Consider the following 25179-nt stretch of genomic DNA (forward strand, 5'->3'; position numbering starts at 1 on the left):
GGAATATACAGTCCCCTGAGCTCTTTAATTTAAATATCGTGAGTGACAGATAAAAGAAAAATCATCAAAGCTGCCAGATACCTATTAAATCAAATCTTACCACCTCAAAAAAAGATGACATCAGCATCTGAATGGATCTGCAACCTTCCTGGTACATGAAAGGCAGAGTCAACGGAAAGCTATGAAGGAATGGTAGGGGAGAAATGGGCTTGAGTTTACAGCTAGGAAAAAAGGGAAGAGGAAGTGGGGAAAAAAGAGATCTGTGACTTGCTGCCTTTAGAAGGGATACTTTCCTCCTACTTCACACCTTGAGACTTTCCTGCCTCTTCATGGCTTTGGGACCGGCAAAATGGTTGGAAACCTATGACCGGTTTGCCATGGTTTCCCATCTGCTCCCTACTTCCCTTGTTCCTAGAAACATGTTTTAGCAAAGCATCAGAAATGGTACATTAGCTTTTCAAAGAACATGTGCACCTCTTTCCTCTTGAGTTGGACATTTTAGTACTAAGGATGATGATCCAGATTTGATCCATATATTTTAAAACCTTATGGTTTTTTGTTTGGGTTTTTTTGGTGGGTTTTTTTTTTTGTTTGTTTGTTTGGTTTTTTAAAAAAAGTTTTTAAAAACCTTGTTGTTTAAAAACCTTATGGTTTTTAAAATACCTTACGTCCCTCCTTTCAAAACCTGCTGTCTAAATCTAGAAAGAGGGATATAGACAGAAATTCTACACAGCTTTGTATGAGAAACTCTACAGTTGGCCTGAAACAATCCAACATTCCTGCACGTTTACATTTCTTCAGAGTTAAATTTTATCTGAGGGATGTTGTCAACACAATATTTTTTATGCGAGGTATCCAAAATGTAAGAACAGAGACCCAGAAATTAAACTTAAAACATTAAACTCTACACACTCACAAATTCCACGACAGTCAAAGGTCCTCAGCCCTTCTTTGCACAAGGCCAGTCACTAAAAATGCTGAGCTAAACACCAAATTTGGATTCTGACAACGTCTGAGGCCAGAAAACCATTTAAATGCCACAGTCATATTTATAGATGATAGTCTCATTCTCTTTCATGGCACATAAGATCTTAAGTCTCTGATGGAATAGCCCTTTGCATTATAAATTAAGATTTTCTTGTGGATCATACAAGAATTCAAGAGATATTGAAAACCCATGATGGTTCAGAGCGCAATTTGCAAATGAACTGTCTCAAAATTGCAAGTGAATCCCTTCATTGCTTTCTGCCTGGCTGAAAGGGAAGGCATGTGAAACTCCCTCACAGACCACAGCTACATAGTACCATTGCTGTGCACTTCTCAAAATCGTTCTTCGCAGGATTTCTGCAAAAAATTGCTTCCTCCTAATGCAACCAGGAAACACTGAATGCTCATGGAGAGACACTGTATACATGTTGGCAGAGAAAACATATGCTGACACCATTAAAAGCAGTTAATTTTCCTCCTAAATAGAGACACAAGTAAAGCCTAACACCTTATGGAGAAGATTAGGGCTAATAGAAGGCACAAGTTCCATGTGGAAAGACATGTGACTTTGCAAATGAAATGTGGCTTTGTGGCAGAGGCTTTCACTGGCAATTAGGTTGGAATCAGATAAAATTAAACACTGGAAAGCCAAAAAGCTCAGTAGCTTTTTTGACTAAGTTAAAAAAACCTGCAATGGACTTGGTGATCCATAACTAGTGAAATGACCTGAACATTGACATTATACACCCTGAAAAAGCAATATTAAGGTTCCAAGAAAACTAGCAGACACAGGTAGCTTAGTTCTTCTTTCTCCTGCTTTTTGTCCCTTTGTTGAGATATTTGACCAGTTTCAACCGACCAGAAATTTAATTCTCCTCTCTTCCACAGTTCAAACGAGGGAAAGGAAGAAAAAAACCCATGAGCACCCTGCTCTCCCCTCACTCAATTTTGTGGAAATGTATTTGACATTACATGTATTGTTTAGCCACCCGCAGTTTGAGCACATGACTGACATTCCCATGATGATTTGGAAATATTGAGAATGTTCTCTCTTTAAACCCCCAAGGACAATGTGTTTTTATGTGGAAGCCCAAAGAAGAGAAGCAATCCAAGCCCTTTTGGCAGCTTAGGTTGCCCTCCATTCTTTCATCCCCCAAGGCCTCTTCTCCCATCCTCTCTTCACTTTATTCTTTGGCCATAACCACAGCTCCAGCTACCATGCCATTTCACATAGGAACACTTAAGAGCAGGTTTGGCAACAAATCCTGTTCCATAAAAAAAAAGAAAAAGAGAAGAAGTCTGCATTATTGCCAAACAAATTAGTTGTAGGAAAAATCAGCTTACATAGAAGAAATATGCGTAAGCAGAAATTAGGAAGCAGGCATTGATCATCTATTTTACCCCTTGAAGTGAAGCTCTTTTGATTAAGCATTGGTGAAAACCTTTTAGACAAAATTATCCACCCTCAGAGCAAGCAGCACATGCTGCAAGCATCCTTCTTTCCCAGATGCCTCAAACCTGGCCTGATGGAGCCACCTGTAGGTGGGTCAACCACTTGACTGTATGATCCCCACCTAGTCTGGATGTTAATACAGCAATAGAAGTTATGAGAGGTTGAGTTTTGGGGTACATTTCCACTGGCAACAAGCTGAAATGATGATCATCCATATATTGAAAACAGGGCATTGCAGAACCATCAGCTCTGTAACTAACAACCAAGATCAAATCAAACTGGGTGAAAGATCTCATAATGCATCAGCTCTTCAATCCCAAGCCAGCATTCATGATTGTATATATTGTATAAAGTGAGGGAAAAAAAATTAAGCTTACTTAATAACAAACTTAAAATCATCTTCTTAAAAAAAAAAAAAAATCTATGAATTTAAATAATAAAACAAAACAGCTGTAAATAATGTTCTTTCATTTACCTGCTCAAGACTTAAGACCTGTATCTCTGTTTGCTTCACCATTTCTGTCATTTACCTAAACAATAACATAGACAACCCTGATGAGTAAAAGATATAAAAAACATGACCAAGGATTAGAAGGATTTACCTGCTGAAAGCATGCTTGGACTAGATTTTCAGGGAACAGGTTTCGGATCAGATCCAAGAAAGCATCCAGGCTAGATACTTCATCATTCTTCTTCCCTTCACCAAGCTGTTTCTTGAGTTTTGGATTCCCTGGATGGATGGCTAAAACCAAAATCACACCCAGCACAGCAGCAATAATAGTGGTGGACATGTAGTAGACCATGGCTCTTGTACCCAATCGGCCACTTGCTTTAGCATCTAAACCAGACAGTCCTGCAGGTGTTTTATTTTAGAAAACAAACAAATATATTGAGACTCAATAATCATCAAATAAAATCCTTTATACTTTGCAAAGTTTAATGACTGCTTTAGGTGCCTACTTTTGTTCTTGTGAAATTCTCAACACTAACTAGCTTCTCCCTCCAGTTCTCCTGCAAACAATGTCTGCTGCTACTAATTTGAAAAAAAACATTTAAGATTCCATCTAATCACAGAGAAGATATTGAGAAGATATCCTACTATCCTAAATAGAGAAGATATCCTACTATCTTTGCCCTTGATTGCTGCAAACAGGTCATGGCTGACACCACAGCTTTAAGAAGGCTAGGCTCGTTAGTGTCATGCCATCTTATTTGCAAGGTCCAACCAGCAATTAGATGAAACAGCATATTAAGAAATTTCTGATGTTCAAGAAGGTAGTATGTGTACATGGGTTTGAAAATAAATTCACTGGAGCATCTACATGCTAAGACAAATTAAGTTAGTCAGAAATTAACTCTGAAATACATACTGCAACGGCAAAATCCCTGACAGGATGACATTATTACTCTTCTGAGATCAGAAAAAGCAAACCAGGTGATATCTGTAGCAAGCATCTTAAAGTATTTATGGCTAATAGATCTTACCTGTGATTAAACTGGAGATAATTAGAGGGAGGATCAGCATTTTTAGCATTCTCATAAGTATATCTCCTGGGAAGGCTATTAACATGATGATGTCAGGGTCAATAGGAGTTGCTAGACGAAGAAGACCCCCACACACTGCACCCAGAATGACACCTAGAAGAAGAATAAAAGAGAGCAGCTGGGTAACATAAATATACCTGAATGTACATCAATTACTCATAAGAATAGCCTGGAAGAAAAATGGTTACATGAGGCAGTAACAAGGAAGATTTTTGGTACAGAGACAGATTTTGGAAGGCTTATCCTCCTGATTAATACGAAGCTGTAACACGCTTACCATGTATCTCGTGATTAAAGAGAAGTTGTAGTGATGTAGAATATCTTCTACCAGCTGAGCTTACACCTGATGTACTATCCTGCAACACAAATTTGCTGCAAACCAGATTGTTATTGAGAATGTTATTAATACTGTGTAGGCCTTGAAATACATTGAGGGATAGTCACAGATAATTCGTATCATTGTTCTACAGGCACCAAGATGTGATTTCTATAATGCCATAGAGAACTGATAAGAAAGCAGGGCTAGGACCCAGCTCTTCAGCGTATGACATCTAGCTCTCAGCATAAGAATAGTACCACCTGAAAACAAGGTCAGTGTGAGTAGCGAGTTTACAGCCTAAGAAAAAACCTGCAGAAAAGCTAGAATAGTCTTGTGAGGGAAACAGATTCAGGTTTCACTTGGATGGTTTTGGAAGGGAGTGCCTGATCTGGAATACTGCATGTATCATCGAAGAAAACTTATCATAGAATCACAGAATGGTTTTGGTTGGAGGGGACCTTCAAAGGTCATCTAGTCCAACCTCCCTGCAATGAGCAGGGTCATCTTCAACTGGATCAGGTTGCCCAGAACCACATCCAGCCTGGCCTTGAATGTCTTCAGGGCTGGTGCATCCACCACCTCTCTGGGCAACCTGTGCCAGTGTTTTACCACCCTTGCTGTAAAAAATTTCTTCCTCTTGATTCCTAGTACTCGTTTATTACTCCTTCCCTTTAATGGTCTGCATCCTTTTCCTTGTGCTTACACTCTCAAATCACAAACAATCTCTTCATCACTTAGGTGTTATCACTGTACAAATCTAAAGCCCTCTCTCAGGATTGAGAATGTTGAAGAATAGTCTATAGGACAAAAAGGTCACGTTCACATCTGTAACATGGTCTTTGTGAATGAATATTTTATGTTTACATCCAGGATGCCTTTATTTTCCTGGTCCCAAGCCAAATTCTCAAGTATAATAAAACTTGACGGCAAAGCCTAAATTGTGATTTGCAGCAACTATGACTCTTTGAAGAATCAGTTTGATACAATGGAAAATACATATGCATTTAAAACATTTTCTGGAACTGCATCAGGCACTTTCTAAAGATGATTCAATGCAAATACTGCCTAAACACTTCAGTGGTATGGGTTTCGAAGGCTGAAAAATATGGATGTGAAATTTGCAGCTCAAGACCAGCTGCAGCTGGTCTTTCAAACAATAACAAAATAGAGTATGTCTGTGAATTTGCTGCATTTGGCTGTTAGTCTTCCAGTGAAAAAGAAACAGGCAAAGAGCCAGTGAACCACAGTAAAATGTCAAGCCATTCCGTATTTGGAAGCTGCTAAAGCCAGAGGCAACATTCAGGATGAGATCACGGAGTGCTGGCTTACAAATACAAAGAGGGGACAAACCTTAAAAGCAACAGAGAATGAACTGAGAGATAAAAGATGAAGGGAAGAAAATTTTGAAGAGTTTTGTCTTCCCCGCCATCACCCCAAATAACTTAGACCAAAAAAATGTGTAGTGCATTCAGTTCTACTGAATGACATTGATCTGACTGGCCTTGGGACTCAGATCACACTCCATTCACGTCAGATACAGAAGGTATTGCAGTGGTGCAGGTTTGCTCCATGTTGTGTCAGTAACACTCTGCACACCTGAACTAAAGGGACAGTGGAGAATCTTTGCTGGAGAAGGCTCTGAGGAGACCTTAGAGCAGCTTCCAGTGCCTAAAGGAGCCAACAAGAAATCTAGAGAGGGGCTTTTAACAAGGGCCTGTAGTGACAGGACAAGAGGCAATGGCTTTAAACTGACAGAGGGGAGACTTAGATGAGATATTAGGAAGAAGTTCTTCCCTGTGAGGGTGGTGAGGCCCTGGCACAGGTTGCCCAGAGAAGCTGTGGCTGCCTCATCCCTGGCAGTGTTCAAGGCCAGGTTGGACGGGGCTTGGAGCAACCTGGTCTAGTGGAACTGGATGAGCTTGAAAGTCCCTTCCAATCCAAACCAGTCTGTGATTCTATGATAATGCCTGTGGGCATCCTACCTACTCTCTGGCTGTTCAGCTGTTCCAGTTGGGTCTGTGGGACTACATAGACAAATACAGAAGCATACCGCATATCCAGACCAGCAGAAGTAGCTTACCGAAGACAGTTAGAGTCAGGAGCAGATTCCTATGGAGCGACTGGCAGAACTGCACACATATGTTCCTGGATCTGTGCTCCACGGGACTTAAATGACTTTCATGCATCCGCACTTCTACTTGCTTAGGCATATTGTTGGCACTAGAATAAAAAACGGAAGTCAAGCAAAAGTTATCGCATAAGATGCCAGAAGTGAGAGGGAAGTCTCGGTTACTTCCACCATATATAACTGGAGAACCTGATGCATATTCCATCGCTTTCCACATTTCACAAACACTGTATATTAACTGCTCTGGAGAAGTCTCTGAAATGGCAATGGTTTGTCCCTCTAGAGCTGTAGCCTTTAATGTAAATTTTTTTTGTGGTTGTCTCTCAAAGGGTGGAGATGTAAACAGAATTAATTCACTGGACACATCACCCCAGTTGTTTCATGGACTTAACTATTGGTTTTGAGCTGGAAAATTCAGCCAAAAATAATGGCTGTCTACTTAAAGCAGGAGAGATGGCTAGAGAAGGAAGTTTCTGTTAGCAGGAAAATGCCGATTTTAATACACTATTTAATTCTAATTCAGGAAAAGAGTATTAAAATGAGTATTTATTTGCAAAACAAAGCATTCCAGAATATTTTGCTTCATCTTCCCAAAATGTTCCATTTCAGCATGAACGTTTTATTGTAATATAATCAGAATGTTCTCAAAAGAATCTTTTTATACTTTGTTCTAATGAGACTTGTACAACCACCACTGAAAATTAGTCAGAAAATGACACATTCCCTGAGAAAACCTTTGGTTTCCTTAAATTGACAGGGTTGAGAGAAAAAGGTTTTTTACTAACGCTGGTTTATGTTTAAGTAAGTGATATGCACATGAGTGCAGGACTCCAAAAGCCATGCCTCTAACTTTCTCAACACCTGAGAAATAATTAGCAAGACTCCCTTTTTACATACAAAATATTAAAATGTACTACTACAAATAAAACATACAGCTTCCGTAAAAGTTAAGACTGTCTGCTTCAATATCAGAAGTGGGTAAAGAACAAATTCTTTTATTATCAAGAAAATATATTTTTTGAGATCTGATATTATGCCAGATTAGGAAGAGATTTTAGAAAAAAAGAAACCAAATCTGTCTCTACAACAGTAGAATGAGGTCTACAGACCTAAAACAGACCTAAAACAGCTCTGAAAAAGATATATAAAGTTTCAAACAAAACCACTTTCATGAATCAAAACATTTTTTGTTATATATAGTCGTCTTCATAAAGTTTCTCAACTGAAAGTTATGATTAGACTTGTAATAAGAATTCAGCCATTCTGATGCAAATAGTTTCATTATTTTCTTTTTCAAAGTGAAATAGCATTTCTTTCAAATATTAAAAAAGTAGCAATAGCAGAAAATGCATTAGAGGTTATTTAGAGGTTATGTTTTGGTTTTGGTTTTTTTGTTTCTCTTTTTTTTTTTTTTTTTTCTTAGGGGGAAAAAACCCTCCAAGTCTTGTAATTTTTATTTTGTGCCTTTTAAAATATTTTACAATGGTGGTCGCACTGAAATGTCCTGCTGTTGGTGGAATAACAAACAAGAATATCAGTGCACCTTCTGACAACTTAAATGTGAGGCATGCCTACTTCTTGAAGACTTAGGAATGCAAGTTGCAGAGATACATGAGGATTAGCCAGGGGATAATATGCATGCAGTTATATGAGGAATTATGAGAAAGATGAGACAGTGTCTGCAGTTTTCATGCTACACGGGCTACAAAGCCATGAAATCACTGGTGGAAGTGTGCCACATAATCAAGGAATTTGGGATCCCAACTTTGCAGCTAAGGATTACATCTAGTTTCACTTGCACTCTGAACACAAATGTATAACTTGTTTACACCTACAGGTTTATTCTATATTCCTCTGAAACTCTGAAATACGGACAGCTGAAAGTAATTCAAAAGAAAACCTTAGAGGCTCCTCCATTAGCAATTAATTAGGCTAATTAATTAATGTAATGGATCAGTAAACAGAAGCACTTGATGATGTTATATGTCTTCCGAGGATGTTGCTTTGTGGTTGGTTTAGTCTGATTTCCTGGACTGTTTCCAATCTGACACCATGCCAACTGAAAGCCACCTCACATGTGGCTTCCTCAGCAGAGGGTCTTTTCTCTAATTGACAGACAATGGAAGTATATTGTTCCCCTGGCACCATTGCTGAAAAAAGTCCTACCATGCAGAAGCAAGCCTCTGGTCCTACTCTTGTATTGAAGCCTTATTTCTATTCGCAACCATTTCTATGTGACAGCATAGTTTCTGGCCAGATCCCCCTTCCACTCCAAGCCCGGTCAGCATACAAACCAAGGTTCATGAAGGGAGGGGATGGTGCACCTACTTGTACAGCTGCAGTGAATACTTCAGGATTATACCCCAAAGTGTATAAGGTGGTCAAACAACACAGACCTTCTACATGATAGCAAAAATCTTCTTCAAAAGTTCAGCCATGTGCCATTTAGATACCTTCTGAGAAGATGGAAATGAGGACATAAAGCTCTTCAAGGACATTCCTAAATTTCCAGGAACTTAATACTGTATTGTGCGCTTCCCTCAAGCGCAAAATTTGGGTTTTTACAATCTTCAGCTCTTCAAGACTGTAAAAGGGAACCTTCAGCAGGGACTGACATTCTGATTGGTATGGGGTTTTTAAAGCGAAAAGACCCAAAACTGAAACATGCCAACCATGCAGACCTGTTATAAAAAGCGTTGACAGATGAACATCATCACATGAAAAATGGTACCACAAAGGATAATAATTCAGTATTTGCACCGTGAACACTGTTCTTCACAATGAGATTTTTATCACCAGACCAGAGACAAAATATTGTTCCAGGCTTTTGAGTACATTGCAGAGGGAGAGGAGAGGAAACAATAGTGAGATATAAACCTTCTGCAAAGGATAAGAGAAGCTTCTTGTGTAGCACATGATTAATCCATAATTTGCACCAGAAATTATCTATCCAATGACTAGAAGATGAAAATCTGTTTGACCTCTGAATCATGGAAATGAACTGTTGTCTTATGGACACAGTATGCACAAGGTACAAGAAAAAGAAAATCTGTCCATAAGCATTTGATTTTAGTTTATCTAAATATTTACAGCTAGTTTTGCATATGAGAGATACAGTGCTATATGAAACGCTATTAAACTGCAAATTTCAAGCTGTAGTTTCTTTCTCTTGCTGGTTGCTGTGCATAATGGTGTCAAAATGCAGGAACACACTTTCTTAAAACACCAAGCTCTCTGTGATTCTTTGTTCCTATTTCTTCCAAGCATTTCTCGAGTTTTATTTTACCTCCCCCTGGGAAAGTCTGATGTTCTATTGCTTTTCAACTGCTTTCTTCTCATTTTCCCACTGTTGTTTCTAGGCCTAAAAGGTTGGGAAAAACGTTTGCTTCTTTTCCTTGCCTACCAAATATAACGCCTTTCCTCACAGAAGTTAAGGGTTAACAATTTACACAGTGCTGGAGTGACAATGCCCTTTTGTTTTCAGTCAGTTATGGGGAAAGAACTCTGCATCTCCCAAATACTTACACAGTTTGGCATAAACCTGGAGTAGAGATTGGAGGGGAAAAAATAATCTTTCATCTAAAAGAAAAATGTAGGCAAAGACAAGTCTAATGAAAACAGATGCTGTGGACAGGGTAAATTAGCAGAGACTGTGTTTAATCTGTATAAGGCATTTTAGCTGTGTCAGTCAAGCACGTAATTCTCAGTATAAAAGTCTGCTTTTCATAATACTACTGAGAGGTTAATTTGGTCTTCAGGTTTGGGAATTAGTAAGCTATTTAGAGGAGGGGTAGTTGTTAGCAAAGCAAATGGCTATTTTGGAGTAGGACAACAGAATGAGGATAATCATATTTTTGGGATCTGGCAAAATAGCTCTTAGGTGTTTATTAAGGGTTATTTAGTAGAGACTCAGGGTTTCAGCAAAATAAGAAGGATTTCAGGAAATAGAATTTTCTTCCTTGAATATCATGAATAAAGCACCAGTTTATGTTTTGCAGCAATTACTTCAGTATAGGTAGCAAAAGTTACTCTTGAGAAAACAAACTCAAACTGGCTTAAGTTCCAGTTAAGGGTCTAAAACAACTCTTGAGCTAGATGTTTGCTGTCAAACCAAACACTGTTCTCTTCCAAAGCAATAAGTAAACAGCAGGTGTAAATGCCAGTACTTCATAGAATCATAGAGTGGTTTGGGTTGGAAGGGACCTTCAAGCTCATCTAGTTCCAACTCCATGCCATGGGCAGGGACACCTTCCACTACACCAGGTTGCTCCAAGCCCCGTCCAACCTGGCCTTGAACACTGCCAGGGATGGGGCAGCCACAGCTTCTCTGGGCAACCTGTGCCAGCGCCTCACCACCCTCACAGGGAAGAACTTCTTCCTCATATCTCATTTGAATCTACCCTCTTTCAGCTTACAGTCGTTACAACTTATTCAGTTTATCCTAGGTGGACTGGCCTTCTTAAGGAGAAGGGAAAAATACAACAAGACAGGGTATCGTGAAGTTTGGTGCATAGTAATTTTGGTGACTCTTCGCTGACAGAGCTTGTCCAAGCAATCAGTGGAATTGCATGTAAATGAGAGTAAATGAGAGCATAATCTGTCCTGAAGGGTATCTGTTAGCAGCCAGGCTCGGAGCAGAGTGTATCTCTTCCCCTTTCCCTTGAGAGACAGTGTAACACCGATGATTTGGGATCATATGCTGTGTTCATGACATTGGAGAGGGAGTCTGGATCTGCTCCACGCCGCATGATCAGCTTAGTCCTACCCCATATGAAAGGGATAGAGCCTATTCTGGTTGCTAGATAAAAGATGAGCAATGGGAAAAAACATATGGAACATCACCAGGACAAAAGGGAATTCACAAGCTGGTTGTGATGATTCCAGGTTGTCTGTCACAACTCTTGTGAAACTAGGGCCCAAGCATCAGCTTAACACGAAACTTCCAGTTTGAGCAGAAACAACTGTCTGCTGCTTAAGTTAGTTATATCAAGACAAAAAATAATTACACCAAGACAACAGCTGCTCAGCTTCTGTTGGGAGACAGTCTGGGACTATATAGTTCTGCTGTACCATAGCACGTGCTGTAGTTTGGGGGGGGTATTTGCTTAGATTAGATGTATTTTTCAAACCACAGTGGAGATGGTAAAGTTCATCACATACAGCCACAACATAACAGGCCATGAAAGGGAAACTGCGAAAAGACTTTTGCTGTGCAAATATATGTTAGCTTTGGCATCACTACTGCTGTGTGATGTCCAGTTGTTAAAAGTTGCATTTTATATCAATAAAACATTCTGGTCAGGTCTCAGCCTCTTAAAATAAAAAAATAAAAATCAAAACAAAACACACAAACCTACTACAAACAAGAGTAACATAAGCTTTAGTCTCCATTAACAAGGGGTTTATTTTAAGCCTCTTGCTGCCACTAAGCCTTTCTATTGAATTTTAATTGCATTATGTAGGTTATTTCTTGTTATTTGTAAGACGTTAATGAATTGTGAGTGGATATTTAGCCATTTACCATGGAGCCTGATTCGGCCAAGGGAGTAGTATTACAAACAATGCCCTGAAGCATGGCTCGCCTTTTGCAATGGGAGAAGAACTTTTCTCGCTGTATCATTTCAAAACCACATTTCCTCTGAGTTAGTATTTAGTATCCATTCTGTGAGTTTAACGTAATCATATGAATGAGTTTAATCATAATCATATCAGAGCAGCCAGGTGACCAGGCCCTGTCAGCATGGGTTTATAAAAGGCAGGTCCTGCTTGACTAACCTGGTTTCCTTCTATGATAAAATGACGCACTTAGTGAAAGAGTGAAAGGCTGTGGACGGTGTGGTGGCTGTGGATGGACTTTTGTAATGCATTTGACACTGCTTCCCACAACATTCCCCTTGAGGAAATGGCTGCTTACAGTCTGGATAGGTGTATTCTTCACTGGGTAAGAGAAATGTCCGTATGGACAGGCCCAAAGAATAGTGGGTGAATGGAGTTAAATCCAGTCGGCAGCTGGTCACAAGTGGCGTCCCCTAGGGCTTGATACTGGAACAGACTTCTTTTGTTTTGGTTTGGGGTTTTTTTCCTGGTGGTTTTTTTTTTTTGGGTTTTTTTTGTTTTTTTGTTTTTTTGTTTTTTTTTTTTTATGGCTATATTGACTTATGTATTAACTGGGCCACAGCAATACATCTGGACAATAAGAAAGACAAGTAAGTGTGATGGATCTGCTGGGCAGGAAGAAACTTCTACTCACAATCACACATTCTGTGTGTGTTCACATACATGGCTTTGAATAATCTCTTTAGATGGACTGCAGTGTGTGGATAAAGCTTCTTCCTGTACTAGATTTTTCCTACAAACTTGCAACTTAGATTTTATATTGCATTTTATGGCATATTATATGGAAAAGAAAATGAGTCCCTATGGAGAGCTTGTGAACTAAACTTCAGTTTTAATGGAATCCTGCAACATAAACTCCATGAGCCAACAGGTCACACTGAATCACACTGGTTCTATTAGAAAGAAGATTGTATTGTAACTGTATTTTACACAAGCACATACCTAGAAATGCCTTGCCAGTGTCAGATAGGCAGGGGAGAAGCAATCAGGAGAACACCTAAGTGTTTGAAAGGGAGACATGGAAATTTCTGCAGTAAGTTGCAAAAATGAGATCTGTAACACCGTCTACCCACCAGCGGGTGGGTTTGATGGTAGGGGAGCTACGGGAAGCTTTACAGGTATCGTTCACCAGGCAGCCACGGACCCACCAGCTGCCAGACACCACAAAGCAGTGCCTTCAGGCACCTCTTACCTAGTCATATGAAAACCTGATTTTAACACCTCAAAGAGAGCGTGTGTCAGAGTGTCTGCGTGGGCACGTTAGTAAGTTAACTAATTTTCTAATTCTGTGGCATGACAAAGCCTGACAGAAAGAGATTAAGTTACAGTTCCTAAGAACAAAGCCAAGGTAGTTATCCAAACCTCACGCAAGACAGGTGTTCCATGAACTTCCATGGTCCTTGGCAATGAAGATCCCCAACACTTTACTGGCGCAAAAGTTTTAGTGACTGGAAATCCACTCCTGGCAGAAATATCTGAAAAACCCAAAGGTGCTTCTTGTGTCTGCATGTGCTGACCAGTCTACAATGTGGAGTGAGCGGCCAAAGACGTGTTATGCTCCTCTACTCGTGAGCATCTCCAGGGTGAAATAACACTGTCTTAGTAGAGATTAGCTGTTGTTTGTAGGAAGAAAGGATCTGTAATATAGCTCACATTTTAGCAGACAAATTAAAACCTACTGTAGTTCTTCCTATCTGCCAAGTCCTCTGATTCATACCAGCTGAGGACCTGGACATGAACTTTTTTTTAACAAGTCTAAATTTGGCACTAATGTGTTTACGTGGAGCTCTGGCTCTGTCTGTTTATACCTGTATATCCTGAATTTCAAGCCTCGTCAACCTAAATCCTACTATGACATAGTAAAGATTCGGATTTACTCTAAATTTCAGAACTTCTTTGTGGAAGGAGTGCTGCTGGTTTGTTTCTTGCTTGGAACCAACAAGGTGCATTTCTATCTACAGAAATTGTATTCTATCCATCTTTCAGAGTCTAAAGCAAAAAAGTGTGTTTTAAACCATACAGTATAATGCCTACCATAAAGTTTATAATTTATTTATGTAATGATGCACATGCGGAGTATCTTTTTTTAGCTGCCAAATTTCTGATAAGGCTTTATAGTGGTGTAACAATCTGGGAACTTGCATGCTTCATTACCCCAGAATTATGTACTGAGGCTAAGATGAAAAGTAATAGAATTAAGGATGAATCATATTATTATGGCAAAGGATATAATAATGGTGTGCTTTGTACAAAAAATTATCTACATACATGCTCAGAAACTCAGAGACAAGTAAAATCATGATCTTGCATTTGCTTCTACCCTGGGTGTGCCAGGTAGCAAAAAGAAAAAGTCTATGAAATGATTGGGGATTAACGTAGTTTTCAAGGGCACTGAGAAAGGATTAAGCCCCGTCCAACCTGGCCTTGAACACTGTCAGGGATGGGGCAGCCACAGCTTCTCTGGGCAACCTGTGCCAGGGCCTCACCACCCTCACAGGGAAGAACTTCTTCCTAATGTCTCATCTAAATCTCCCCTCTGTCAGGTTAAAGACATTCCCCCTTGTTCTGTCACTACAGGCCCTTGTCAAAAGCCCCTCTCCAGATTTCTCATCAGCCCCTTTAGGCACTGGAAGCTGCTCTAAGGTCCCCCCAGAGCCTTCTCTTCTCCAGGCTGAACAAGCCCAGCTCTTTCAGCCTGTCTCTAGAGCAGAGCTGCTCCAGCCCCTGGAGCATCTTCGTGGCCTCCTCTGGACTCGCTCCAGCAGGTCCATGTCCCTCTTGTGTTGTTGCCCCCAGAGCTGGACGCAGGACTGCAGGAGGCTGTTTCACCAGAGTAGAGTAGAGAAGGAGAATCCCCAGCTTGGCCTGCTGCTCATGCTGCTGGTGATGCAGCCCAGGACACGGGTGGCTTTTGGGCTGCAAGTGTACCCTGCCTGGTCGTGGGGAGCTTCTTGTCAACCAACAGTGTTACACAGTGCTGGATAGTGCTAGGTTTGCTATACACATTGAATCATAAAAACTAGAAAAATCACAAAGTAAAAAAAGAAAAATAAATCAGAGCTCCTCTCCGACTTCCAGTGGCTAAAGTGTGAGATAGCTGACTCTTCACAGTTTCAATATTTCCCTCTAAACCCTGCAAAGGGCACAGGTAGATCCAAGTTTGACTAGACTTCACATAACCTTAATAAAAAGCAACCAGTTCACAAAAAAATGCATTCACTTCCATGGGACGTGTGGCAATGAGCCAGCACATAACACTGAATCCAGCTCTAATTTTCTTCTAAAACATATCTATCTCAGTACTTCCTGCGGAGGAAATCTCTCTTCCAGAAAGTATTGTGGGTAGAGTCAGAAACTATTTGTACAAAGAGCAACTACTAAGGAGACTACAAGAAAACAGTTGAACTTCTATGCAGAAAATGTCAGAATTTGGGCTAGTGTATGGAAACTCAAAGCCCCAATTCACTCCTACGTATCCTAAGAGATGTTAATTCTTCTTCGACTATAGATAACAGTATTTCCTAGCTCTTCACCAAAATCTGACTTAAAAGGACATTTTAAACAACTAGAAAGTGAATTTACCACTGCAGTCTCTGAGTGAGAAAGCTCTATGAAAGTACAGAGGTCTCATAGCATTACATTATAAACCAACTATATTTGTTCATCAGTACAATGTTATCTCACAAGCTGAAAACCAAAAAAGACATTTTAAGCTTTTTTCTCTCACCATATGTCATATTCTATCTTAAAATGCATCCTGTTCAAGAAACTTCTAGTTATTCTTTTCTCTTACTCATTTTGTTGTTTTCTATTTTCTGCTTCTCTTTTTATGCCAATATGCTTTTATTATGCCAGACATTCAGATTGCCTTAGTCGCAACTATTGCTCCAATAAAATTGCTTTGTCCAAACTTTGCCTATCTTCCTTGAAAACAGTCTCAACAAAAATTATTTGGGCTGGGCCCTGAGAAAGCAAAGAAACTTTGTTTTGAAGACATGCTAACTTCCTGTAGTATGTTAAAGAGATTATAGAAATCAAGCGTAGCATAATAGAATCACTTGTGATAACATTCATTTAGCTGCACGGTTCAGTGTGCTCCTTGGAGCAGTATTTATGGTCACACAGAGCAAGCTTTGAGGAGTGTATGCCATCTGCTGGAACCAAATAGTCTTCTTAGGAGGGGAAATCCTAAAAGGCAGCAACAATTTTGACCTAGTGTAAAGCGTCCTCTTCAGTGTCTCACAGGCCTTTGTAATTAGGGTTTGGAGCCTTTTTTTTCACACTGTGCCTTGAAAACAAATGAAAAATGGTAGTAAGGACACTGCAGCCACCTTCTTGGGAAAGTATCCTATTCACACAGTCTAGGAATTTATTCAAGTAGCTGTATGAAATAGAACGCACATTCAGTTAAAAAGGTTGCTCAGGTGATCTATTTATATTGTTCCTTCCTTACCAACATATCAGAGATGTCTGCTAGGAAACTACACCCAGAAAACAACAGTACTAAGACGGGAGCTCATAAATACAAAATAGCTTTCACGAAGAAGTGTATATTTAGGATTATGGGCCTGATGATGGATGGCTGGGTTGTTTCTTACCTTCTATATTCTACATGTGGCACACACCACTCTGTCAAAGGATCTGCCTCTGCCTTCCCCAGGTCTGCTTACACTAGATGCAAAAGAGCTGAGAGAATTTCAGTGCTGGCAGGAACAAGATTATCTTTGGCATTCCTAAAGTCTCTATTCGAGCAAGGCATTTTCTTGAACGTTTTATTTGGGCTGCTTATTTAATATTATCCACTTAACTGTAGTATAATACTTTGGGTAGCCTTGGCTGAACTACTTCAGTTCAGCCTGGTGGTGCCTCCCTCAGGAGATGCTCCACTTCAAGACAGAGCAGCACAGTTACTAGATATGTGTTGAAGACAAATCTTTATATCCAAAAGTTGTGAGGCTCAACAGCAGGATGCATTGCTCTGAGCTGCAGCAGTTGTTTTTCTGTATAGTACAACTATTGTCACTGCATGGGGACGCAACAGCTTCTGTGAAAACTAGGGTGGATTTTCTAACTTTGGCCAAATTCAACCATGAAAACTTGAATTTTTCAAAGTTAGTGGAAATTTGAAAAGGTTAATTTTCCAAATTATTCTGTGCTCCTCACCCTAACGTATTTTAATATGAAGACTAAAGCCGGTCAAACTAGAGGGCTCATTTAACCCAGTTTGAAATCTGTGACAGTGACCAGCTCTAGATACCCAGGACATGGCTGTAAGATGAGCGTGTAGCACAGTATTTACCAAAGAATTGTCCTGACATTCATCAGCCTGTGGTTTGTGGATTTCAAGAGTTACCTGGACATAAACTGTAAGACTCTTTCAATACAAAGTTAGAAAAAGAAAGCACAAGCACACATTACAAGCAATTTTTCCCATTCTTCCTTGTGAAACTTGTAATGCAGACTGCTTAAGTAGACCCAAGCCCGAGCTGGCATTGGGAACTTTTGTAAAACATGCTGTACAAGTAGAAAGCTTGAAGAGTCTTAGTATTTGTATACAGATTTAAGTGGGAAATTTTGAAAGTTTCTTTTGCTTAACAAACCCAATTGAAGAAGCATTCTCTTCAAATGCTCTTTGAAAGTCTGCTGCCTTTTCCATGTATCATGCAGTATGTTAAACACCAAAGGACAAAGTCTGTGCCACAGACATACTTGAAAAGCCTAGGAATGAAAAATCTGTGATTGCGCATTTGTGGCTTTCCTCAGGCATCACAGAGTCACTGACTTGAACTTATCACGTATTTTTGTTCAGTTTCCTTCCCCACTCGCTTTCTGCCCAGCTCAAGTCTCATACACTAACCTCGCTACTTTCTGATTACTTAAAACTATAGTTTTTCATGTTAACACAATTAAACAGGCCAGTCTTGCCATTCTTGAAAGACTTAACTCAGTTTCTTCTGCTGTTAATGTTTCTTCAGGCTGTTCGTGCAGCCCAAGTATCACCTCATTGCTCTGAGAGTGGCCTGATGTTCTTACCCAAGCCAACATCTCCTGTGACCTTATGCCTGTCAGTCACACAGGTAAAAGTCACTTTCTAGGAGTGTTTGAGAGCAACATTTGGGAAATTACAAGCCAGGACCAATGCATCACTCCTCTTACAATAATTATTACATCTATCATATTTCTTGACAGGTTCACTTGACCTTTCCATTGGAAACAATACTTCAGCTCTCCTGGCATGGTATGAAGTTTTACTTGTAGCAGTCTTAGAAGGGTTTTGCCTGGCAATCATGGCACCACCTGCAAAGAGAAAGATCTCTTCTCCCTCTGGCTACACAGTAGAAATCTGTTGCAGATGAATGGGCATACCTTTTGCTTGTAAAAAAAGATGGGCTTTCCTAAAACAAGTATCTTATTTATTGATATACAGTGCCAGAAGGCAAACTAGGCTAAACCAAAGCCCAGTTTCTTAAGGACAGCATGGAGCTCAAATTTTGGCCCAGAATAATGCAAATTCAGGGACACTCAGGATTTCCTCTTTCCCCCCCCCCCCCAGTTCTGGGCTTTAATTGCCAGGTGACAATTAAATCATTTTTTAATCAGATTTATTCTTATTCTGCCTCCTTCTTCCTTATTCTGCTTTAAATTGTCCAGCCTTCACAAACCAGGCAGCTAGTGAGAAGAATAATGAACTACCTCTGCATTTTTGCCTCCAGCTCTCAGTTTCAGTAATTTGATCGCTTTCATGGCAAAGACTAATGCCAAGGGTTTTTATACACTCAATATTTTCCACGTGTTTCAATACTGCCTTGTTTTAAAGTTTATTAGTAACACAAATAATGACTCACAGGTGTTTTGCAAGTGATTATTTATAACAGGAAGCATGGGTGGTAGGCGAGAAAATGTGAACATTCATCTACGCTTAAACATAAAGAGGAAAGGTAAACTATAAGGGTGAACACACATGCTACAGGCAAATAATTGGGAAAGTATACAATAGAGAAAAGTTATAAACCAGGGCCTTACGCTGCTGTATTCATGGATGAAATCCCATTTTTGAATGACAATGTAGGACCTTTGCATTTTAACTGTATTTTTTTTTCAAATAAAATGCTTCTCAGCTTTCCCTTCTTTTAGCTATTCATCTCTAGAAACATGGAGCTTGACTATCCACTATACTAGAACAGCTTAGCGCTAATGATGGAAAAGTCAAAGGCCACAGAATGGTTACCCACAACCCACTCCATTAAACAAGATCACTGGAGTACCTCAGGCTCCTCTTTAGCCCTGACATATCTGGGGCAATTCCCCAGGCTCTCCCTGATCTCTCTTTGGGTTGCAGACTGAGAGCCACTTAGGTGTCCCCAGGGCACAAAATGATATGTTGGGAGCACAGGCCAGCCCTGTGCCAGACGAGGATAGACCATGCCCTGTGATGGGACCACAGCATTGGTGGATAAGGAAAGAGTAACTGACGTCGTCTATCTGGACTTGTGCAAGGCATTTGATACCGTCCCACACAACAACCTTGTCTCTAAACTGGAGAGACATAAATCTGATGGATGGATCACCCGCTGGATAAGGAACTGGCAGGATGGTTGCACTCAAAGAGTTGTCAACGGCTTGATGTCTAGGTGGAGAGCAGTGATGAGTGGTGTTCCTCAGGGGTTGGTGTTGGGACTGGCGCTGTTCAACATCCTTGGTGGTGACATGGTCAATGGGATCAAGTGCACCCTCAGCAAGTTTGCTGATGACACCAAGTTGTGTGGTGCGATTGTCACACTGGAGCGAAAGGATGGGATCCAGAGGGACCTGGACAGGCTGGAGAGATGGGACCATGCGAATCTCATAGAGTTCAACAAGGCCAAGGGCAAGGTCCTGCACCTGGGTTGGGGCAATCCCAAGCACAAATACAGGCTGGTGAGAATGGACTGAGAGCAGCCTTGAGGAGAAGGACTTAGGGGTGTTAGATGATGAAAAGCTCACCATGACCCAGCAGCATGCGCTTGCAGCTCAGTTCTGCCAGGAGACTGCTCAGAGATTTCATAAAGGTGGCTTATCCTCCTCTTGTTGAAAGTCTGGCCATGCTTCCTCAGAAGTGCTTCATGCTGCCACTTACCAGGAAACTAAGGAAAGGAAACTATGGTAGCCTAAGCCCCTGCCAACTATCTTTGATGCCAACAGGTTCTGCCCTGATTTTACACTAATTTCTATTAAAATCTTTACAGAAGTTTGGGCAGGAAGTAGAGCCCAGAATCTGCTTTTGATAGCTGCTTTATCAAGTTTTGCTAAACAGCAGAACCAGACAGCATTAGAGAGATACCTCATAAAAGTACAAAAGTTTTAATGGTAATCTTACACTTGATGTTGCTGGGCCTTGCACCTCTGACCTTCTTAACAGACAATATTTTCTAATGTTATTTTCCACCTCTTACATGTCCTGGACCCCTCTTGTCACAATACCAAGAGTTCAGATTTCAGTATCGGGTTTACTAGCTGCCACTGCAGCAACCAGCAAGACCCAGTCTGCTTGAAGCAGGAGCTGCTGTTTTGAACAAAGTAGGCATGGGCAGACCACGTAGTATTTCTCTTGTGAAGGCTACCTGGGCTTCTTCCCTGGATAGGCATTTGTACAACAGGGTCCATTAGGCACCAAAAGAGTTGAGCTGAATTCCAGTATTTCATGGGATCAGACTGTGCCCTAATGCAATTTTAAGTACTTCAGCCTCAGAGAATCTCTTTGGTGTTAAGTACAATTGAAACTGTCTTTGGTCATTTTCTAAATCCTTTCTTTCCTCTCTATTATGTGTGATATGGCTACAGGTAATTTTGTAATGAGCCAGAAGGCTCTTCATTGAAAGCACAAAGGATTCTCATATGGTAACAGAGATGAAGGATTTCTTACAGAAAAGGAAGCATCTGTCCTAGCTGGAAAAGGAAATGCTGCCTACAGAGAGCCCTCTTTCGTTTAATTTGTAAATGGCCATTGTGTCTAGTTCAATTACTTGCAGTACACTGGTATTGTAAGAGATTTTGTACACTGGTATTCATACTAGTGAACTAAGTTTATCAACAGTAAAAATAAGAAAAACATCTGTTAAATAGCAGAAGCTGATGTATGTGTAGAAAGATTTTAAGTCAAGTCCAGCACACACTTGTCTTCAACAGTAACCCAACAGATTTCATTGTTTTCCAAACGCCAATTCCCACATGCTCTGTGGTCTGAGCACTTGTTCCCTAGGCAGTTTCCCTATGTGACTGATAAGACTTACCACAAGTTGTTTACACTGCGTCATTTGAAGAAGAAAGGCATTGGAAATCAAAGTTCTTCATCTAGGCACAAGATAACTGTGTAGCCAAAAAGCCACTGCAGGTCATCTTAAAGTACTTCAAATATCTTCTAGACTGCATGTAGCCAATACAAATTAGTCCATGATCACCCATTCTTCTATATATCAGCTGCCAACCAAACCACCAAAGAGGGTGGGTTGTTACGCCTCTCTGCTGGTACCACATTTGAGGCACTGCCCCAAAGACTGAAAATCACTCTACAACAGCAAATTCGTCACAATGGATTTTATAGCTTGTGGCATAACCTCATCCTCCCAGTATAAACCAGTCCTCTGCCATTCATTTCAATGTCCCTGGTAACATCTATTTGGTTATTTCTTCTTGTTTGCAGTTCTATATTTAACAGAAAGAAGTGTTACTGTCATTAAGATTTTGTCAGATGGACAGTGTCTAATTAAAAGAAGTCCCTTACTTCATCCATGTCTATGTCAAAGATCTCTTTGCCCTTACCTTGGAATACATAAAAGGTTGCTCCTCCACACTTCCCAAAGAGAAGTTTTTCTGCTTAGAAGTGCGTCTAAGAACAAAACTATTCATGGGTTTTCCACAAAGTCACTGGATTGCCATGCTGCAGTCTAGACCCACTTATTTCTACTAGAAATAATATGTTCTGTACAGTAACACCCCTGACTGTTAATAAGCATCACCTAAAAGAAAGCTCACCTTCAAGCTGAATCCTGAACCATGTTTTTCCCCCTTTATTAATTAGCTTTTCCAAGTTAACCAAGGTCAGTACATCTCTTTTTTGTCTCTCACTTGCCTGCCCCTTTAATCTCCTTAAGTTTAATTTCTTTTCTGAGCTGCCACCTCTCACACACTGAAAGAGACATATAGTTTATACTATTTTTTTTTTTTAAGTCATCAGCTCATTAATGAATTGTCTTGTTTTTTAATTGGTCTGTCGGGGTTTTCTTCCTATCACTTCTACAGAGAAAGAGATGATTTATTTCTCTTGGTTGTGTAGATGTGTACAGGAAGGAAAGATCTGGCTCTATGACTGACCAAAATTAGGATTACATAAAGCTCAGCAATAATCTCTTTCCCCAAATGCAAAGGAATTTATCAGATGGGACTTTATCATGTCTCTCAATTGAGTTCCTATTTACTCCTAATTCAGGGCGTAGCCAAAATTCAGGGCTCGAGAAAAATCCAGTGAGAGAAAGTTCAGAACATATTCCCAGCACAAAATACTTCAGATATGCTAAAATGAAGGCCTCTGCTTACCTCAGGTCCATTTATTTTTATCTGTGTAAGGGACATTAACATGATTCACTCTTCCCATCCTAATACATAATATCACCTTTAGTCCAGCCTATTAAGAAGAAAGGGAAACCATCTGGGTATCCAAATTACAATTACTATGGCAAGACAACAGCAGACCACATTGCGAAGGTTTGAAAATTCACCCAAGGTAATTCTGATCCAAGTTTAGTTTGAAGTGGTTAGATTTCCATAGTAGGAAGAAAAAGCATGCCTCAAGATCTCTGTCTACACATTCATTCCTCACACAGACTCTCCAGGCAGTTTAAACATCTGCTATATAATCAGGTTCACAAAGTTACCCTGATTTTCTAAAACACCCTTAATCCCTGGGCCATATCTCTCTGACAAAAGAGATGAAACTGTCTAGAATTCTGCAAGCCCTATGTTTTAGTTTAGTTGTGACTTACAACATTATTGATGCAATGTTACGCTTTTCTCTTAGAATCATAACCACATCAGTTGTCCAACACTGATAAAGATATATGCCCTGCAGATAAGGTAAGGTAAGGTAAGGTAAGGTAAGGTAAGGTAAGATAAGATAAGATAAGATAAGATAAGATAAGATAAGCCCTGCATGTGCTCTTTGAATAGAATATAAGCAAGAAAAATTCTGGGAGGTCTACCAAAATGCAAACATGCAAACATGCAAAAACATATCACCACCACCTGCCAGGAGACATGTTTGTAACACCACTCCTCAATGTATACCCTCAGTGAGAAGTTAAATTAGCAGTAGATTTACAATTTCCACTCTTCAGATTCCTGACTAGGGATCACATGAATTATGGTGAAGGTCAGACTGTAGTGGATCTTCATACTGAAGCAAAAATACCCCTAAAAAACAGCTGCTGATTCTTTCTTAATATATACATAATATATATATGTTATATATGTAAAATACATATAATATGTATTATGTGCAACCATGTCTATGGTTGCACATACAATCTAGGAAAATCTTTTTCCCCTCAAAAGCAAAATCTACAAGCAATTAAAAATGAAGTTAGCAGCCTTAAGAGTTACTGTCACTATTGGTCAGGATTAACATTAGCATTCAAAACAAGAGGGACGTGGAGCTGTTGGAGCGAGTCCAGAGGAGGCCACGAAGATGCTCCAAGGGCTGGAGCAGCTCTGCTCTGCAGACAGGCTGAGAGAGCTGGGCTTGTTCAGCCTGGAGAAGAGAAGGCTCCAGGGAGACCTTAGAGCAGCTTCCAGGGCCTCAAGGAGCCAACAAGAAACCTGGAGAGAGGCTTTTGACAAGGGCCTGTAGTGACAGGACAAGAGGGAATGTCTTTAACCTGACAGAGGGGAGATTGCGATTAGGTATCAGGAAGAAGTTCTTCCCTGTGAGGGTGGTGAGGCCCTGGCACAGGTTGCCCAGAGAAGCTGTGGCTGCCCCATCCCTGGCAGTGTTCAAGGCCAGGTTGGACGGGGCTTGGAGCAACCTGGTCTAGTGGAAGGTGTCCCTGCCCTGGCAGGGGGCTGGAACTAGATGATTTTTAAGGTCCCGTCCAACCCAAACCATTCTGTGATGTTTCTATGAATAGATTCAAATTATGCCATCCTGGGCTAGTATTAAACTCCTGCCCTCTAAGGCACATCATGCTGCTGCATGACCCAGTCAGTGGTTGATTTCTCTTCTGAGTCAGCTGCATGACAATTATCATATTACAGTTTAGTGAAAGATCCAAAGCTCAAATTACACAAGGTGAGTTCTTTGCAATCAGTAACTTCTCCAAAGGAAGCAGAAATGGACTTGAGTGAAGGCCCCCAGTATTCCATGCCAACCAGCCGAGATGACCAGCTGCAGAAGGCAGCACACCGTGCACTCCTACATGTGTCAGCAGAGCACGTTTCCCTTGGGTGCAGTTCTCTAGAACTGCACAATCACCTAGAGCCGCAGGGCTCTAACATGAGTGACTTGCTAAAGATTAGACAAGTTCAGACAGAACTCTGATCTCTCTTCTTCTAAGATTCCATGCTTCTGAACCTGAACCAAACCATACTAAAATTAATGGAGGATTCCTATTTCTTTTTGTGATTTTCAGAGAAAGTACTGAAAACTCAGGGCTGGCTTACAGGAGGATGTGGGCTGCTTGCTCTCTGAAAATATTGAGCTGTATGCCAGGAAAGAGGTTTACCTGAGTAGGAGGGAGCTATCCCATTCTTACTTTTGTAGATATAAATCTCATTCACTCCTTGCTGGGTGTATGCGCAATCTTTCCTCAGTTGCTCAAGTAAAACAATGCAGCTGGCAATATATGTTGGTTTATACCTTGCTTGGAAAATAAAAACAACCTGGATGCAAGCACATCTGGAGAGCATGCCTTCCTCCCTCTGGACATAAAAGAATGACAGTGATGGTGGGAAGACTGCTCAGAGCTTTGGCTGCGCCTCACTGGACATCTTGTTACACACAGCAGTCGGGTCTTTTCTCAGTAGGATGGCAAATGTAATATTCTGACATTTGTAATGAAAAACATGACACCTAAAGCTGAGGGTACACAGGGCAGAGAAGCC

The 25179-nt window shown here is 40.5% G+C and overlaps 1 protein-coding gene across 2 annotated transcripts in view; it reads right to left on the reverse strand.

Annotated features, from left to right (window-relative positions):
• Positions 1-25179, reverse strand: part of SLC1A2 (solute carrier family 1 member 2) — an 86613-nt gene that overhangs the window by 34242 nt on the left and 27192 nt on the right. For both annotated transcript variants that reach the window (XM_030484605.1, XM_030484606.1), the window contains 3 exons: positions 6385-6524; positions 3926-4078; positions 3043-3293 (listed from right to left, as the gene is read on the reverse strand). In XM_030484605.1, coding sequence (XP_030340465.1) covers positions 3043-3293; positions 3926-4078; positions 6385-6524 — 544 coding nt within the window. The remainder of the gene's footprint in view (positions 1-3042; positions 3294-3925; positions 4079-6384; positions 6525-25179) is intronic.

This window comes from Strigops habroptila, chromosome 4, assembly GCF_004027225.2.
Source record: "Strigops habroptila isolate Jane chromosome 4, bStrHab1.2.pri, whole genome shotgun sequence".
NCBI classification, from domain to species: domain Eukaryota; kingdom Metazoa; phylum Chordata; class Aves; order Psittaciformes; family Psittacidae; genus Strigops; species Strigops habroptila.